General features: G+C 40.4%; 1 protein-coding gene across 1 annotated transcript in view; it reads left to right on the top strand.

Annotated features, from left to right (window-relative positions):
- Positions 1-19,059, top strand: part of FCHO2 (FCH domain only 2) — a 95,935-nt gene that overhangs the window by 71,519 nt on the left and 5,357 nt on the right. The window contains exons 17-22 of the mRNA XM_014964834.1: positions 3,118-3,221; positions 5,258-5,387; positions 9,251-9,362; positions 9,980-10,135; positions 12,280-12,412; positions 15,189-15,388. Of these exons, the coding sequence (XP_014820320.1) occupies positions 3,118-3,221; positions 5,258-5,387; positions 9,251-9,362; positions 9,980-10,135; positions 12,280-12,412; positions 15,189-15,388 (835 nt within the window). The remainder of the gene's footprint in view (positions 1-3,117; positions 3,222-5,257; positions 5,388-9,250; positions 9,363-9,979; positions 10,136-12,279; positions 12,413-15,188; positions 15,389-19,059) is intronic.

The raw sequence follows: 19,059 nt of genomic DNA, 5'->3' as shown, positions 1-19,059 counted from the left end.
AGTTTTTTGAATATGTAAGCCTTGAATGATATTCAAAATATCCATTAGAAAGGGAAAGCTGTGTTAAAAATTTATTTATGTGAGCTTAGAGAATGTGTTTGTCCATGGCAAAAGGACTATTGTAGAGGGGACACCTATACTTTTGATCTGAACTTTTAAAGGTGTTGGTCTCTTCATTGATTCTGTATGTCCCTCTGCTGTTGCTCCTAGCTTTGCCAATCTGCAAGATGTTGAGAATTGACTAACCTTGCATTTTCTGCTTCTGTTGGCATCTACTGCAACAGGCAACAGCCAAGTGAATACTTGTGGAAAACTGTTTTCCAGCAGCCTGAAGACTATAGGATGAGAGAGGACATAAAATGGGGTAGATGATGCCTCATACATATAGTTAGTCACTCACTAGATATGGGTTGATACAGGCAGAAGAATATCAAACAGGATCTCATGACTGCATTGTCTTCATTCATTTACCAAACAGCCATTTATGTTGGCCTTGCTGTTACAAATGCTAAGGGTAACAGGAAAAAATGTTTGGAAGGAACAGGACGGGATAGGTTTGATTAAAATAACTAAAAGAAAAGAAAAGCAGAAAGCTATGGAAAGAAAACAACAATATAGTAGTTCACAAGAAGGAAAAGACAAAGATGAGAGAAAATTAGACCATGACAGGGAGGAAGTTAGATGAATAAGGGAAGTCATGAGAAGTAGGCCCTCAAGTGGAGAGAAACAGAACAAATTACTTTTTGGCTTGCTTACCTAAAAAATGGAAAGTGACATGTTTGGCACTATGAAGGAAGTATATGTGATCTGTGGCTGGGCTTTGGTTTTTCTTTTATTTATAAGTGATGGGATTATTAGCCTAACAGAGTAGTTATTTTTCATGCTGGCTGGTAATCCTCATGCAGTGGATATTGAATAGTTTTTTGAATATTGAAAATTTTTATCTTTTCAGTGCTGGTCCTAGTTTCAATTCTTCCCTTTTCCTTCAGCTACACTAAAAGAGCACAATAGGAGCTCCTCCTCATCTACCACTGATTTGCCCGGGTGTAGAGTATCTCAGTCTTTGCTTGGACACCAGACAGATTCTGGGTCTACAAGCCCATCCTCACCAGACTTTACCATTAGCACTTTGTGCAGATCTGGTGTTACAGCAGCGTCATCAGGGAACACCAGTACTTTATCCTGTGTTTCATGGTCTCAGAGTCAGTGGATTTCCTTTGCTGACGAACTTCTGACAAACAGAAACAAAAGCACGTACAAGGAGCCCCAAAGATGGCACTTTAAAACTGAAAATGTCTGCCTTGCCTCTTCTGCTTTGCTTGGGAATCCTTCCAACAGTTGTGCTTCTGAGGATCAAAGTGACCTTTTCAATAATATTATATGCCATGAACAATTATTCGTTGAAGAAACTGGCACTGCTGCTGAAATTTCTTCTTCGTCATCTTCAGCTCTACTCAACTATAGTTTAGTGTCTTCTTGTGCTCATACAAATAAGGGTATGGCAAGCATGCATTGTGTACTGCTCTTTGCTAATAACTGACTCCAAAAAGCAAGCTTTGGACTCATTTTTCTTTTTATTATTACTGCTCACCTGATGTGAAAATTAACTCATCTTCTTACTTAAAATGTACTAAACTGCTTGTTGACACCAACTTCCTTGAAAGTTAGGACAATGAAGTAAGTATTCAGTTTGAAATAAGAAGAAAAATTCAAATTATTCAATTAAAGGCATTGCTTTCTCTTAACTATGCAGAGCTTTGCTTTTCTAGAAATCGGAATGTATTTTTGTGGGATGTCAGGCAGCAGTGAGATCTCAAAGTGATCGAATTTGCAAAAACAATTCCATTCCTAAATGGCTTTGTATAGATATGTTCAGATTAAATAAAGTTAAATAAGTTGGATTTAAAACTGTTCCTTTTTAACACCAACTGTTTTGAAGCATGGATGATATCACAGTAATGCTACATAGTAAGATGAGAGGACAAAGGAAAAGTGCATGTTGGCAAGTCTGCCATGGCTCAGTGACTACCTGCGGTACTGCGGCAGACTACTCAGTTCTTAGCATGCACTGTCATCTTCGGGCATAGAAACAATTTTAAAGGAATGACTGGTATTTTAGAAGTTAATTTATCTGGGGACATTTGAGTTTGCAACTCTTAAGGTGGATGTGGTCGGTATTAGTGTAATTTCTTTCTTCCCAAGTCAGTGATGAAACTCTCATACTTAAACAACAGCAGAGTCACACTGGATGCCTGAGAAAACTCCATTCTTAAAAGTTGCATTTTAAATAGCATTTAAAAAGAACCAATCCAGAATAATTAAGGGGAGATAATAGGATGTACTGCAACAGCATAATTATTTATTAGGATTACATATCAGGATTTCAGTCTATTTTGAACTCAATTTTAGATCTGGTGTACTCATTGGATGGCATCTAACATTTATGTTCCAATACAGTTCTATTCGTTCTATTCAGAAAAGTGACTTCGTAAAATTGGCAACTTTGTACTGCTGGCACCATCTATTGTTTCTGTTAGGTTTAGAAGGACATGAAGGCAGTATAATTTTTTTACTGCTTTTTATTTCTGATAACTCAGTTAAGAGATAAGGAGTTAGAGTGTTCTTACAGTCAGCACAGTAATTTATGTTACACTGATGTATACTTACTGAAGTCAATGAGATTTCAGTGGACAAAATTTCATGCAAATGGAGTTATACCATTGTCAGGCAGGACCAAATATGAATTTCTATTGATTCAAATATGAATTTCATTTGTGATGAGACAAGAAAGACCTATATTCTGAATCCATATAGACTGTAGACAAAAGGAAACTTGGGTAAAACCATCTTTTTCCATACAAACCTCCAAGAACAGTTGGTATAAACTAATTTGAGAGCGATGAGAAAGCCCATGATGCCATTTTTAGAGTCACTTTTCAGGGTATCATATGGCCTTATTTTAAAAGCATTTATGATGAGTGGTAAATCTTACAAAATGGAGCTTGTAAAATAGGAACTTCTAATAGAAACATAACTTGCAGTTATTTTATTTAAGTGTGTATTTATGATCAGTGTGACCTTGCTAATATTTATTTCCTTAAATTTGCTTTCTTTCAGCAAGACCCACAACTCCTCTTTCTGTAGGCACCATTGTACCGCCTCCAAGGCCTGCTTCAAGGCCAAAGCTGTCTTCCGGGAAACTTAGTGGGATTAATGAAATAGTATGTATTGATTGTTTTTTTATTTGTTCATTGCATCGTGGTTTTGGATATACCATTCATTTACATGGCTACAGTGGAGTTACATCCCACCCAATGTTCACAGAATCACATAAGCAGATTTTCACTATCACCAGATAGACATGGAAGTTGATCGTGATAACTATGTTATGAAACAAAATATTTCTTAACAGAACTACAAAGGTCCAAAACATAGTTTTTGCATCAGCTGGATGTTTTTAATTGAACAAATCAATAGTTTGATAATGAAAGGGTAGCATGCTGGGGACATTGAAGTTTTCAAAATGTGAAATACTAGCGAAGTTATTAACAAAGCTCCGTTGATTTCAGGTTATCACCAAAGCTTTGGGGAATGAATGGTATTAAATAGATCTTTATCAATCATGTGTTGACACAAGTAACCCTGCTGTGACTTCTCCCTGCCCTTGGTGCTGGTTGGTAGAGAAGGGAGGCAGCAGATTGCAACGGCTGCCCATCAGGATAGTGAGAGGTTGGACGCTGCCTGCATCGCTGCTCACTGCCTGCCGTGCAGGTCCACCTGCCCATAAGGAATGTGGCAAAGAATGCAAATTCCCAGACAGCATATCAGACCAAGCCATGCTTAATCTCCGCTGTGAATATTAGGATTCTTTGGGTTTCATTTGACTTACTGACTTGGAAAATGTTACCATGGTAAGATCCTCTTACTGTCATTCAAAGTAGCAAGATATTTTCACCATATTCTTGTTGTGAACAAAACTCTGGTCTTATACTTTGACAAAACCGAAGTATTTTTAAACTGTTTTGCATTTCCGTAAGGTCAGAAGAGGCTTCATTTTGAGATTCTTTTCTCATTCCAATATAAAATTGTAAGAGCAAGGAACCTGTTCTTCATGTTCATCATAATTAAAGAGAAGAATTTAGCCGGTACTGTTCTGTTGCAAAGTATGACTCTGCACAAAGTTACAGATACTGTATACTCTTGTTTTAGAAATTGGCTATTATCTGGATGCAAGTGGAAGATTGTCACTTGTCTTCATCATATATCAATTCCTTTTACAATTCCCATAATCTGTATAAAAGCCACATACCCAGCAACAAGGCTGATAGAATTGAAATTAAAAAAAAAAAAAAAGCTACCCAGCCCAAATAAGTGCTTCAGGGGTTCCAGTACCTTTTAGATAGGTTAATCACAAAATGATCGTTAGTTAGTTTAATATCTTAACACTTAAGTGAATCATAAAACTATCCAGAGGTTTAGGATGGAAGGGACTTTTGAGGATCTCTAGGCCAACCTCCTGCTCAAAGAAAAACTGACTTTGAAATTGCATCAGGTTGCTCAGGGACTTGCTTCAATTTGAAAACTTCCAGAGAGGGAGCTCTTACAATCTCTTTGGGCAGCCTGTCCTACAGTTTAACCATGAGGTTACAAGAAGGAATTTTTTCCCTAAGTTCAGCTGAAGTTTCTTTTGCTGTAGCTCTTGCATCTCTAAGAAGAGCCTGACTCCGCCTTTTTTGTGCTCTATTTCAGCTAGTGAAAAATTGCTAATAGATCCCTCAACCTGGCTTCTGTTCTCCAGGCTGAACAAACCCAGGTCCTTCAGCCTGTCCCCCTCTCTCATATACTCCAGTCCCAAGTATTTTAGTTGTCCTGTGCTGGGCTCTTTATTAGTAGCTCTTCATCAGCTCTGTAAATCCACATTTGCTGCACACATACACAGGGCTGTAGGCTTAGGTTCTGCTACTGTGTTACAGCACAGTTCTTGACAGGCGGCTACATAGTCAAATATATTAGACTTAACTATCCAGGCAAAAATTTTATAATTATAATTAATGAAATAATGGAATTACTTCCAATGGAAAGTGTGGGTTCTCTGTTTTACACTTAGAACTGGGGTAGATAAAGCATTAAAGGAACTACATTGAGAAACACTATGGAATTGATTGGAACATGAAATGCAGAGCTCTTTTATTTACAGCCTTTTTTTCATCTCTTTAAAACCTCTTTATGTAATACTCTTGTAATCTCTTTTGTTCAGCCGAGGCCATTCAGCCCTCCGTTGACTTCTAACTCAAGTCCACCTCCTGCAGCTCCCTTGGCACGTGCAGAGAGCATTTCCTCAATATCCTCTTCTGCTTCCCTCAGTGCAGCAAACACACCTACAGTTGGTAAGTTAAATTAACCATTTTAATTTCTTTTAGAAATAGCATAATTCTGCCACTAGGTTCCACCTGTTAGGAAAACTGTTCATTGCAGTTAGTTGTTCCGTATGCGAGTCCAGTCTAGGTACTTCAAGCATCCTTTGTAACACCTGCTTCTAAATCACACTGAGAGACAGGACAGTGGACTTAATTAGATTAGACTGCAGGTCCAATTATGGCATTTTCTTTAGGGAAATATTTTTCAAAATTAATATTCCATTAATTCTTATTTGGTATGCTTGTATATCCATTCGTCAAGCACGTGTTATCATGTATTTGTTCAGAGGATGTTATTGTGCAGGTGCAGAAACATTTTGGCTTACTGATAAATTTGAATGAGTATCATTATTCACAAAATGATCGGTATTGAGGTTTTTTATGCTCTTTCATTTTACTTGTTACCCTGTAATTGTAGTTTCAAAAAAAATTAATGCATCTTTTCCTTCAAGTTTGTGAAGTAAATAAGCTAAACAGAGGTGTTTAGTAAAAGCAAAACAAGCAACCAATCAAAAAAGATGAAGATTTTTCATGCAAATTTGTCTTCATGTGGTTCCACAAATTTCAGAAGATTTTCTCATGTTTTTAAAGGAATGTTTTGATATTTGGTTATAACAAATGAAAAAGAGACTTATTTGGGGACGGGTTGGTTGTTTTGTTAGTTATTTAAAGGCATTTTAACTTGTTTCTCTAGCAGAATTCAAGCATTTCACTCCTGAACACTATTACCACTTTAGTCCCAAGTTAAACCAGATTCTTAAGTAAACACTCAGTTATCTGTGGATGTTACTGATGCCAAGGAATCCTTGCTTAGGCTCAGCAGCTCAGGAGATCATCTGCACAGCTTTTGGTGGGAGTTCTGCACTGAAAGCAGTGCAGCTGTTTCCACACTGTACAGCAGCAGAGCTAGTAGGGTCTGCCCAGCCTTAGCTGCTACAGTTCAGTGTCCGCTACTTCCCCAAATGCTGAGAAGCATCACAAAAACATAACTAATATTTTGGTTGCCAAAGTCTATCCAGGCTCACATCTTCAGGCCTCAGCACTGGTGCCAAGGAACCAAAAGTTGGTGGCAGCAGCATCAATAGCCCCAGCTCTGAGTGTTTGTGTTGTTGGAGACAGTGACAGAGTGAAGTTGTGAGGTGAGGGAGGAGGTAAGGAGGTGTGTGCTGACAGCGAGGTTTCACGTGGTTATTAACCTGGCCTAGCAAAAATAAACAAGGCCAGTTCCATCTCTGCTGACTGTTTGAATTCAATGGTCCTGGAGGGCTAGGAAGGACAGTGCAGACAGCCGAATGACTTTGGGGCATGAGGACATGCTCTGCACTACTGTCTGTATTCTTTTGACTTTTCCGCAATCCAGTGGAAACCCATTTGTTCTGGATAACGGAGAGTTGACTCTAATTATCCCTTTCCAAGCGAATTTTAAGGCATGCATAATTGAATGTTTCTTTTATGCTTTAGCCTTATTTTAATTTGCAAAGTACTTATATCTATTATTTTTTTAACATCTCTTTTTGCTTGAAATATTTTGTTTCCTTGCAATGTTTTGTTTCATTTAAATGTAATAGAGGATGATCTTTTGATTGGAAATCTTCCTACAATTGAAAAGCTTTGTGAAACACCACCAGGTATTGTACTCAAAGGATATTTACGTGTTAACTAATCATCCTAATATACTACACATAAAGTTGCATTTCTTTTGAAACAAGTTTCTCCAGCTCTTTCTAGTATCCTGCAGATACAAGTAGCCTGAAAGCTCAACTACTTAACAAGTTACGCATTGCTGAAATCACCAAAACTTGACATAACTGCCTTTATATAACGTAATCTTCTGTCTATCCCCACCCCACCCCAAACAAGCTGAAACTTGGTCGTGCTGCTTTGGTTTGCCATTACTACTTTCTTTCAAGAAAAGTGAATACATTTTTACTTTGACAATCCTTATTTTCCTAAGACAAGTTGGTAGATATGTTTCTATATTTACATATAATACAAATCTGTGAAGATACACAAAATAAAGGCAGTATTTTTTAAAAACAATGTTATTTTCATGGCAGCCGCTTAGCCAATATAATAATTGTCTGACTTTTTGTTCCTAAAATGAGCTAAAAAAAATTTGTTCAGGTTTATTTTTTTGCCCTTTCTGGTGACCAATGATAGAGTCTTTCATTCTGCAGTTTGGCATACCCTCCTTGAGTATGTCAGTGCAACAGCTGTTTGCATGGTTGTATCACGGCTCGGGGGCTGTCAGTGGTGGCCGGGGCTGAGGCAGGTGACAGGGCACCAAAGCCAGCTTTGCTGTCACTAAGGAAGGTGCTGGAACTGGAGCTTTGAGCTGGGCTGCAGTGAGGCCACCTCGGCACAGCTCTGTGACATCCCATCCCTCTGAGAGCTCCCAGCAGGCACACGAGGCCCCGAAGCTGGATATCACTACGTTGCATTGTATCTTCAGCAGCAAGACAACAAAATGATGACTTCCAGAAGTAGGTTAAGCAGTTAAGTTTGTTTCAATTTATTAGTTTTTAGTAGAACACATGGATTTTTATGAATCAAAGGGTGACAAACAGTGAGGGCAGAGCAACTAAGAGAGAAGCTGTCTCATGTGTAGTCCCTCAAGTGCATCTCAGAGAAATTAATATACATACATACATTTGCTTACATACTTCTCGAGTTCAGTATTTCACCAAACAGAATTTCTGGTGGTTGTTAACTCAATATTCTGTTGCACATTTGCTTCTTGAAATCATGATTTCTGGATTCCTGAGACTATCATGAATCACAGCCTTTACTGGTAGTTTTCAGGGAAAGAAAACTTTGGAAGCATTACCGATGTATTGTCTGAAAAAATAAATTTAAAAAAACCCAGAAGTTCGTATTTAAAAAATAAATAAATCAATATTTTATAGTCAGCATCATAATATTTCATTCATCTAAGAATTTTTGAACAGTTGTGACTAGAGTATCACTTCCAATCTAAAGAGGCCTAAATGTTGCACTAAGATTTTTTTCATGGTGCTGAGAATTATTCTGAACATTTTACAGCCTTGGGCAAGAAATTATGATGGAGAGCGAGGTGGAGGTAGCAAAATTAGACCAAGTCCTTTCTTTTACTCTCTTGTTGCTGCTACTTTTTACACTTAACTCTGAATCTAAGGTCTAATATCTCATATTAGACCTCCTGTGAAGAGCAAGGTCCCACCTTCCTTTTTTCTTCTGAAGAAGGCACAGCAGCTGCCTTGTGATGCACAGCGTCTGTGTTGGCACAGGCATCTGTGAAGGCTTCTCCAACAATTTCTGCTTGGGAATTGTAATCTTTGTTGGCTGAAATAGTTCAGAGAATGTTCAACACTTCACTTATATGGGGTAATATTAATGTATTTGCATTTAAGTTCATGCATATTGTAAGTGAATTCTTTGCATTTCCGTGACCATTTTATCATACTTTTTTCCATACAATAAGCATACAGTAGGGATTATTTTTTTAAGTATTGTTGTCGGTGTCTAATTTCCTTTGGATCTGATGACTTCACTTTCATCAGTAGCCATTTTAATGCGATGTTCCTCTGTCTCATATGTATGCCCCTGTGTCTGACCGTCTCCATAAAGTCATACTGATAGTCCTGTTTTCTTAGGCTGCTGAGCAGTGTTTTGATGGCGCAAATGTACTGTACTATGTTTATGTTTTTCTACACACTTTTCAAGTAATACTTCAGACACTACTGTGACCTTGATGGTGGTAATCTCTTGTGAAAATTACAGATGTAGTCAACCATTCTATTCAATCTATTGCTAAGCTTTTTGAAAATTAAACCTATACACTGTATGTATTCTAGGTGTTTCACGTGGTCCCAGCCCTGTCAGCCTTGGAAACCAGGACACCTTGCCTGTTGCAGTAGCCCTTACTGAATCTGTTAACGCCTACTTTAAAGGAGCAGATCCCACAAAGTTAGTTAAATAGTGAATTGTTTTGAATGTAATAAATTACAATAAGAGAACATGCTGGGTTTACTTTTAATACTGAGGGGGGAAATGTATATACGTTAGAAGGGGGATTCAAAGGTGGTTTTTTCCCTTGTATAAGTGACAACAGTGGCTCATTGCTCTGTTGGCCTGCATCCCGCTAGGAGTTCATATATCCCTGCTTTACCAATACATGCTCATTGACAACACTGAAAATGGGAAGGGTTTTTATCATAGTCAGGTAGGTGCTACATGTAAATTTGGGTATCTAAAAGCACCTTATTCCCTCTGTCACATCCCTTGCTATGCTACTTAGGCTTTGCCTAAGCATAGCTGTGCCACATTTTCAAAGCCTGAAAAATATCCACCAAGACTACTGTATGCTTAACCAGCTAAACTTTTTTCTTTCCTTATTTCATCTGACTTCCAAGTTGAAAGTGATAGTACATTGTCACAATGCCACATTTCCCTCATTTGAAAATGATGTTCTGTTTTTAGTTCAGTTCATCAGATTGTGAAAGTACAGTGATTGCATTAAAATTATTATTAAAAGTAGGCAGTTGATGACTTGCAACGAAACTGATGTTTTCATTCTCTCCTAGATGTATTGTGAAGATTACTGGTGATATGACAGTATCATTCCCAAGTGGGATTATTAAAGTCTTCACCAGCAACCCATCTCCAGCTGTGCTCTGCTTCAGGGTAAAAAACACAAGCAAACTAGAGCAGATTCTTCCAAATGCACAACTTGTATACAGGTTTTGTATTTTTTTTAATATACTAGTAAACTATATTATTTGTAGAATGTGAGTTGTTGTGTGTGTAGATCAGAATTACGTACAGTCTTGTTGATTTGCTTATACATAATTTAGTTTCCAGAATTAATCTTGTTCAAGTCAGTTCACTGCCACCATCAAAAATGTCAATGATTACTGGACTTGAAACTTGTGGCGAGTAAACAGGGGCCATAAAAAAAGCAGTTTGTAAATGTAGCTGTGTTTTTACATGCATTTTATAAATTATTTTTATACAATAGTAACAATGGTAAGATTAAATGATGAAACAGTAGCCTTAAAGGGAAAACAAGTAGTAGGAGCTACTCCTAATTTCATTTGTCTTTTACTAGTGTAGTGTATTTTTAAGCTGTATCATTTCTTTAGCAAATCAGATCTGTTGCATAGCTGTATCTCTAAGGTGTGTAGCAGCATGCTTGGGAGAATACTTAACAAAAAAGGCTGCTGTTTGAGTGGAAGAACTGCTGAAATCACAGCACTTGAAGATATTAAAAAAACTAAATTATAAAAGCTATAAATACTTAGCAGAGATCTGTTTCAGCTGAGCAGTTTCTATTTAACTTATTGGAAAAATTATTTGAAAACTAGTTAAATGCTTTTAGATGCTACATTTTTTAAATTACTGAACTAAAGAAAGAATCAGACCATATACATCCATTCTTTTGTATTTAATTTAATTTGGATCATCCATACTTAATGTAATGAACGATTTATACAAAATTAAATTTAATAATTTTTTAACATGACAGTTTATAACCAAACTGTTAGAAGAGCTGTATCTGACAGGATGAATTATACCGGCAAAGTATATTTTGCAAAAAAGTTAAAATGTCTGTTATTTTTGTCTGAATGCTGTAACACTTCTCTAATTAGAAAGGATGTATTTAATGTATATTTATGGAGCTAAACCCTTATGTTAATAATTTGACCTTTCATCAAATACTGCAAAGATTATAATTTGCTTGGTATTTGTAGAGATTAACGTTTTTAATGACAATGATGTGGTGATATCACAATTTCTGATTTGAATTGCATTTGGTTGTGGAGTGGCAGAAAGATTTTACCGCTGGCTCCATTTATTTAAATTGTGGAATGCCTCTGTAGTGATAAGTGTTTATCTTCTGTATATTTTACTGAAAATGGAAATTTCATGAATCACAGCACTGTATTGAGAACCAAATTCTAAGTAAATTGGCCAGACTACTGGTACGCAAGTCACTGTTCTTGGGCATTCAACCCACTGCAGTCATATTTACTGTGTTCCAGGTGCTCAGTGCCAGCTTTCATTCTGCAGGCACACTCTGCACTCCTCCCTTGGGATGTATGCACTTCCTCACTGTATCCACAGTCATTGTGATTTAAATTATCTTTTTGAATCAGTTTTCTTAAGAGCTTCATCCTTATTCTAAATAAACCTAATGCAAACAGAGCTGAAAATATTCTTGGTCTGCAGAGCACCAGGCTCCAGGAGCTCCCAAACAGAATTTTGCCTCTGCAGCCATGTCTGCTCTTACATACATACAGAAGTGATATAATAAACTGTTACTAAGATTGAATTGCAACTTTAACTATTTGAGAAACAATTGTTTATAATAATTTGAAAATCACTTTTAATTGAAAATATTTTGAAAGCTTACAAATACGGTAACACATACAGCACCAATCTTAATTAGCTCTGGTTATGACAACAAGGCACTGAGCATTAGTAAAGCTGTGTCATAACCAAAGCTAATTATGATTTTAGGATTTATTCCAAATTGGAAAATGTTCATTTTCAGATACCACTTTCATCCCCACGTCCCATACATCGTCACAGCACCTAATTGTGTTAAAATTGTTGTTTATAAAATGTAGAATCCAAATTCAGCATCTTGCAATGCAGTTAATCAATGGAGGAAACTCACTGCTCCACAACCTGGAGGGAATATATTTACCAGATACAACAAGCAGTTACTTGTCTTAATATTTAGGAAGGTGCAATTACGTGTTTTAAATCATTAGAACAGATTCTTGCTTGAAATAGTGAAGAAGGGGAAAGATCTTATCTTAATTTTTAGACATCTAAAATAACAAAACTCAGTGTTGCCTTCTGGCTTTTTTCTTTTTAGTGATCAGTCACAAAGCGACTCCAGTACTAAGGATTTTTGGATGAACATGCAAGCTATAACTGTCTACCTCAAGAAATTATCAGAACAGAATCCATCTGCATCCTATTACAACGTGGATGTTTTAAAGTACCAGGTAAATGCTTTTTTCCCTTTGGAATTTTTTAAGGAACTCTGGCAGATTTCATATCTACACAGAACATAAAAGAATTGTTCTCTGGCTGTTAGCATGCAGATGAACTGTCATCCCTTATCTAGACCAGTTCTGGGTTTGTCACTGTTTACAGCGCACAGGCTCTGCCCAGGCTTAGTGCATTCCTACTGTGCTTCATGGCATTCCCTTGGATTCGGGACCTGTTTCGGCTTGCTCACACTTCAGTTCATGTGTGCAAGCTTCAAACACTCCTTCTTTAGGTATTTGTTAGCAAGTCCAAATTTTCCTGGAATTTAGGGGGTTTGGAGTGTTTTGTTTGAGAGCGTCTGTTCTTCGTCTCAGTGGCCAATTCAGCCCAAACCACAACAAGTTTGCCGTTGTACTGTCTTTGATTTTGTAATTGCATAAGTTTTGGATGCTGTAGCTGGTGAATTGTAATATATGAGAATGTATGACATTCTCACCTCTCACAATATCATGGAACATCTCACCCTGTAAACCATTTACAGGCACATGAAAGACAAGAAGGTCACGAGGAGCAGTCAGCATGGATTTACCAAGGGAAAGTCATGCTTGACCAACTTGATAAACTTCTATGATGAAATGACTGGTCTGATGAGGGATGAGGGGAGAGCAGTGAATATTGTCTGCTTACACTTCAGGAAGGTTTTTGACACTGCCTCCCATAGCGTCCTCATAGAGAATCTGGTGAAGTACAGGCTGGACAAGCAGACACTGAGGTGGATTGAAAACTGGCTGAATGCCCAGGCCCAGAGGATAGTGTTCAGTGGCACGAAGTCTAGTCAGAGGCCAGTAACTAGCAGTATGTCCCAGGGGCCAATACTGAGTTTACAGTCCTGTTTAACATTTTCATTAATAATCTGAACGGCGGGGCAGAGTGTACACTCAGCAAGCTTGCTGATGACACTGAACTGGGAGGACCCTCTAGGTACACCAGAGGGTCATTCTGCCCTCCAGAGGGACCTCAACAGGCTGGAGAAATGGGCTGTCAGGAACCTCAAGAAGTTCAACAAGGGGAAGTGCACCTGGGGAGGAGCAACCTCATGCACTGATGTATGCTGGGGGCCACTCAGCTGGAAATCAGCTTGGCAGAAAAGAACGTGGAAGTCCTGGAGCACACTGTGTTGAACATGAGCCAACAATACACCCTTGCTGCAAAGGCAGCAAATGGTCTCCTGGGCTGCATTAGAATGAGTATTGCCAGCAGGTTGACAGAGGTGATCCTTCCCCTCTGCTCAGCATTGGCGAGGCCACACCTGGAGTGCTCCGTCCTGTTCTGCGTTGTCCATGGCAAGAGGGATGTGGACATACTGGAGAGAGCCCAGGAAAGGGCCACGAAGATGAAGGAAAGGGCCTTTCCTATGAGGAAGGGCTGAGAGAGCTGGGACTGTTCAGTCTGGAGAAGGGAACACTCGGGGGGGATCTTACAATGTATACAAACACCTCTTAGGAGGATGGTGCCAGGCTTTTTCCAGTGGTGTTCAGTAACAGGACCAGAGGCAGTGGGCACCAAATGAAACACAGGAATTTCCCTCTGAACATCAGGAAACACAATTTTGATGTGAAGGTGACTTAGCAGTGGAAGAGTTTTCCCAGAGGGGTGGTGGAGTCTCCATCCTTGGAGATATTCAAAAGCCATCTGGACGTGGTCCTGGGTGATTGGCTCAAGGTGACCCTGACTGAGCAGGGGAGTTGGACCAGATGACCTCCAGAGGTCCCTTCCAACCTCAACTATTCTGTGAATCTGTGAGATGTTCTGGCTGTCAATAAAAAATCTTCACAAAAACTCAAGATAGACAGACTCACCTCAAGTGGAGGACAGGGATTTGCTAAGGCCTGCACTGAAATGGTTGAATATCTGAGACAACTGTCTACATCAAAAAACAGTCCAGCTGTCAGTCCAGCTATTAACACCATTGTAGTTTCCATATCCTCCTAGTATAGTTTAAAATCTTGGTATACTCTAATCTATAAAAAGCACATTAGGTACACAGAATTCCTAAGAGAGATGAAAGGAACAAAACATTTCTTTGGATTGCAGAAATTAGTACTGTGGAAGAATTATCTATTTATCTATTTAAGATCTTGACTGTCAAGGGAAAAGGAGGCATTGGCATTTGAAAGCACTGGTAGATAGAAAAGGTGCTGGGCTGCCAAGGAAAGGCAAGAGACAGCATCAGGCCATAGAAGGTTCCTCGAGTAGACTATGAAGGTGGTAGCTACGCAACAGGGCAGTAGCACAAGCTCCGCTACAGAAGCAGCAGCATCCAGCCCTCCTGCTGCAGGAAAATAATGCTTGGAATAGGTAAGAACTGTTTTGCTGGCTGCCTGTCCCCTAATGACAGGTATTGCCCTCTGCTGCTGGCTGCTCGGGCAGCTGAAGTGGTGTTGGCACACAACTGCTAAGGATGAAGTAGTTTTGCTGCAAGCAAGCTTCTCGTGCGAGGCGGAACACAAGACTGAAACAAAACTATTTTGACTTATAAAAGCCAGAACAGGAAGAAGCCTTATGGGCCAGCAGAGTTTATATCTTTTCTTTAATTATTTTAAAATTAAAAGAACATAAATTACTTTAGGCTCCAACAGTCTTCAGAATTCAGTGATAAGGACTCAGAGGTCAATTGTTCTGTTGATCTTCTGTCAGGATTTAGAGTTGTATTCGCTACCATCATTCCCTAATTCTGCCCAAAAGGGGAATATTTAATTAAGCTGCTTTCAATGGTTTATTCTTTCACAGGTATCTTCAAATGGCATCCAGTCCACTCCCTTGAATCTTGCGACTTACTGGAAATGCAATGCTAGCACTACTGACGTGAGAGTGGATTACAAATACAACCCAGAGTCTATGAATGTGCCTAGTATGCTGTCTAACGTCCAGGTTATGGTACCAGTAGATGGAGGAGTAACAAACATGCAATCGCTTCCACCTGCAAAATGGTAATGTTAATACTTTTCCTTTTATTATTTCAGATTCCTGTCAGTGTACTCATTAGTGTCACAGACAGTCTGAAAAACTTCACTGGATGAAGCAGCTAATTTTTTTTGTCGTGATAAAATGCGTATTATAGATGTTTTGGATATTCTCTGATCAGAAACAGATCGTGTGTAACCAATTCACATAAACTAAAATGAGACAATATGCACCCATTCCAACTGCATAATAATACAAGCCTTTATGAAATTTTCAGTGTTTGCTTTCTCTTGGCCAATGGGCAGGATAGACATTTTTACTATAGTAATTTGAAACCAAAACATCTTACTGGTTAAAAAACATGTTGTATATGTGTGTTTATAGATATATCTATATATATGGATAATATAGAGAGAGTAGAAAAAAATGCAGTTCTTAAAAAGATAATTGATATTATTTCAAAACACACCTGAGAAACTGAGGAGCTTTCCATAAGCCAGGTAGCATCTCACTTCAAGCATCATGCAGGTTATTCTCTGACTAGGAACTACCTGTCACCTCCTTCTAAGCCTGCATTTACAGTAGGACTTGAAAGTGAGACACAGATCTCAGGTAATCATGTTTCTATGAGTTTGTCCAAACAAGCAGAGGGCAGTGGGACTAGGTAGAGCAGTACATCCCTAGAGCAAAGGGTAAGCAGAATTCAACTGCTGTGCCTGTGGTGTGGCAGCACATAGGTACTTGCCCAGCTGTAACGTAATTCCTGGACTGTTTATTTCTAAGAGGGTCTTTTTAATGTGAAGAGAGCAAAGAATATCGAGTTGAAGGAAATCAGGCTTTGTTAACCCTGTTACTTACATATCAGTTTACCTTATAAAGCAAGGTTCAGAAGATAAATAAACCTGATGCATTTATCACATAGGTTCTGATATTTCTGGAGGCAGTACAGTTAAATGTGTTATTGGACAAATCACAGAAACTTCTAGGTTGGAAGGGACCTTAAAGATCATCTTGTCCAACCGTCAACCTAACTGACAAAAATAGACACCCACACAACAAACAAGGAGCATCATCACTAAACCATACCTCCCAGCACTACATCAACCCGTCTTTTGAACACCTCCAGGGATGGTGCCTCAACCACCTCCCTGGGCAGCCCATTCCAATGTCTGATAACCCTTTCAGTGAAAAAATTTTTCCTAATATCCAGCCTGAACCTCCCCTGGCGCAACTTGAGGCCATTTCCTCTTGTCCTGTCGCCTGTGACTTGAGAAAAGAGACCGACCCCCACCTCTCTACACCCTCCTTTCAGGTAGTTGTAGAGAGCAATAAGGTCTCCCCTCAGCCTCCTCTTCTCCAGGCTGAATAACCCCAGTTCCCTCAGCCTCTCCTCATAAGACTTGTGCTCCAGACCCCTCACCATCTTTGTCGCCCTTCTCTGGACCCACTCCAGCACCTCAATGTCTTTTTTGTGGTAGGGGGCCCAAAACTGGACACAGTACTCAAGGTGAGGCCTCACCAGTGCCGAGTACAGGGGGACGATCACCTCTCGGGCCCTACTCGCCACGCTGTTCCTGATACAGGCCAGGATGCTGTTGGCTTTCTTGGCCACCTGGGCACACTGCTGGCTCATGTTCAGCCGACAGTCGACCAACACCCCCAGGTCCTTTTCTGCCCGGCAGCTCTCCAGCCACTCTGCCCCCAGCCTGTAGCGCTGCAGGGGGTTGGTGTGACCCAAGTGCAGGACCTGGCACTTGGCCTTGTTGAACCTCATCCCGTTGGTCTCGGCCCATCGATCCAGCCTGTCGAGATCTCTCTGCAGAGCCTCTCTACCCTCCAGCAGATCAACACTGCCACCCAGCTTGGTGTCGTCTGCGAACTTACTGAGGGTGCACTCGATCCCCTCGTCCAGATCATTGATAAAGATGTTAAAGAGAATTGGCCCCAGTACTGAGCCCTGTGGGACACCACTCGTGACTGGACGCCAGCTGGATTTAACTCCATTCACCACCACTCTCTGGGTCCGTCCCTCCAGCCAGTTTTTAACCCAGCAGAGGGTATTCCCATCCAAGCCATGGGCAGCCAGTTTCTCCAGGAGGATACTGTGGGAGACTGTATCAAAGGCTTTGCTGAAGTCCAGATAAACAACATCCACAGCCTTTCCTTCATCCAGCAAGCGGGTCACTTTGTCATAGAAGGAGATCAGGTTTGTCAAGCAGGACCTGCCCCTCGTGAACCCGTGCTGGCTGGGCCAGATCGCATGGGTGTCCTTCATGCGTTGCATGATGGCACCCAGGATGATCTGTTCCATGATCTTCCCAGGCACCGAGGTCAGGCTGACAGGCCTGTAGTTCTCTGGATCATCCTTACGGCCCTTCTTGTGGATGGGCGTCACATTTGCCAGACGCCAGTCGGCCGGGACCTCCCCAGTTTGCCAGGACTGCTGGTAAATGATGGAGAGTGGCTCCGCAAGCACTTCTGCCAGCTCCCTCAGTACCCTCGGGTGGATCTCATCTGGTCCCATAGACTTGTTTGCATCTAGGTGTTGGAGCAGGTCCATCACCACCTCCCTTTGAATTATAGGGGCTTCACTCTGCTCCCCGTCCCCGCCTTCTAGTTCAGGGGTCTGGATATTTAGGGAACCCCCTATCCTACTGCTAAAGACTGAGGCAAAGAAGGCATTTAGGACTTCAGCCTTCTCCTCATCTTTGGTCACTATGTTACCTCCCTTATCCAGTAGAGGATGGAGGTTCTCCCGAGACCTCTTCTTGCTATTAATATATTTATAGAAATTATTTTTATTGTTTTTAACATCCGAAGCCAGGTTGAGTTCTAGTTGGGCTTTGGCCTTCCTAATCTTTTCCCTACATAACTTTGCTATACCCTTGTAATCTTCCTGCGTGGCCTGCCCCTTTTTCCAAAGGTAATAAATTCTCCTTTTTTCTCTAAGCTGTGACCCTATCTCTTTGCTCAGCCAGGCTGGCCTTTTCCCCCAACGGCTCGCTTTACAGCGTGTAGGGATGGCCTGCGCCTGGGCTTTTAAGACTTCCTCCTTGAAAAACACCCAGCCTTCCTGAACACCTTTGCCCTTCAGGGATTCCTCCCATGGGACTTTTCCAACCAGTGATCTGAAAAGGCTGAAGTCTGCCCGCCAGAAGTCCAAGGTTGAGGTTTTGCTAGTCCCCTTCCTTACCTCTCTAATAATTGAAAACTTGACCATTTCATGGTCGCTAAGCCCAAGACGGCCTCTGATCACCACATCTCCCACTAGTCCTTCTCTATTTGTGAGCAGCAGGTCAAGTGAGGCACCTCCCCTGGTTGGCTCACCTACCAGTTGTGTCAGGAAGTTATCTTCCATACACTCAAGGAACCTCCTAGCCTGCCTGCTCTCTGCTGTGTATTCCCAGCAGATGTCCGGTAGGGTGAAGTCCCCAACCAGAATGGTTAGAGTTGGAAGGGACCTTAAAGGTCATCTAGTTCTAAGGCCCTAGTTCATGCTGCTCACAGCTTTAAGTTGTTGACTTTCCTATGGTGGAGCTGCTGCAAAGTGCTCTAGGAGTAAAAATGCCCTGTCAACTTGGAGACTCCAGTGCTCGTTGCCCTTTTCTGCCCCTTTACAGCATCAGAAGTTAGCTTAAACCCTGTGTCATTTAGGCCAGCTAGCTTTACTAGAATATGGAAATGGAATGAAGTACAC

The sequence above is a fragment of the Calidris pugnax genome, unplaced genomic scaffold (genome assembly GCF_001431845.1).
Source record: "Calidris pugnax isolate Ruff unplaced genomic scaffold, ASM143184v1 scaffold273, whole genome shotgun sequence".
NCBI lineage: Eukaryota > Metazoa > Chordata > Aves > Charadriiformes > Scolopacidae > Calidris > Calidris pugnax.
This window is presented reverse-complemented; position numbering and strand designations above follow the sequence as displayed.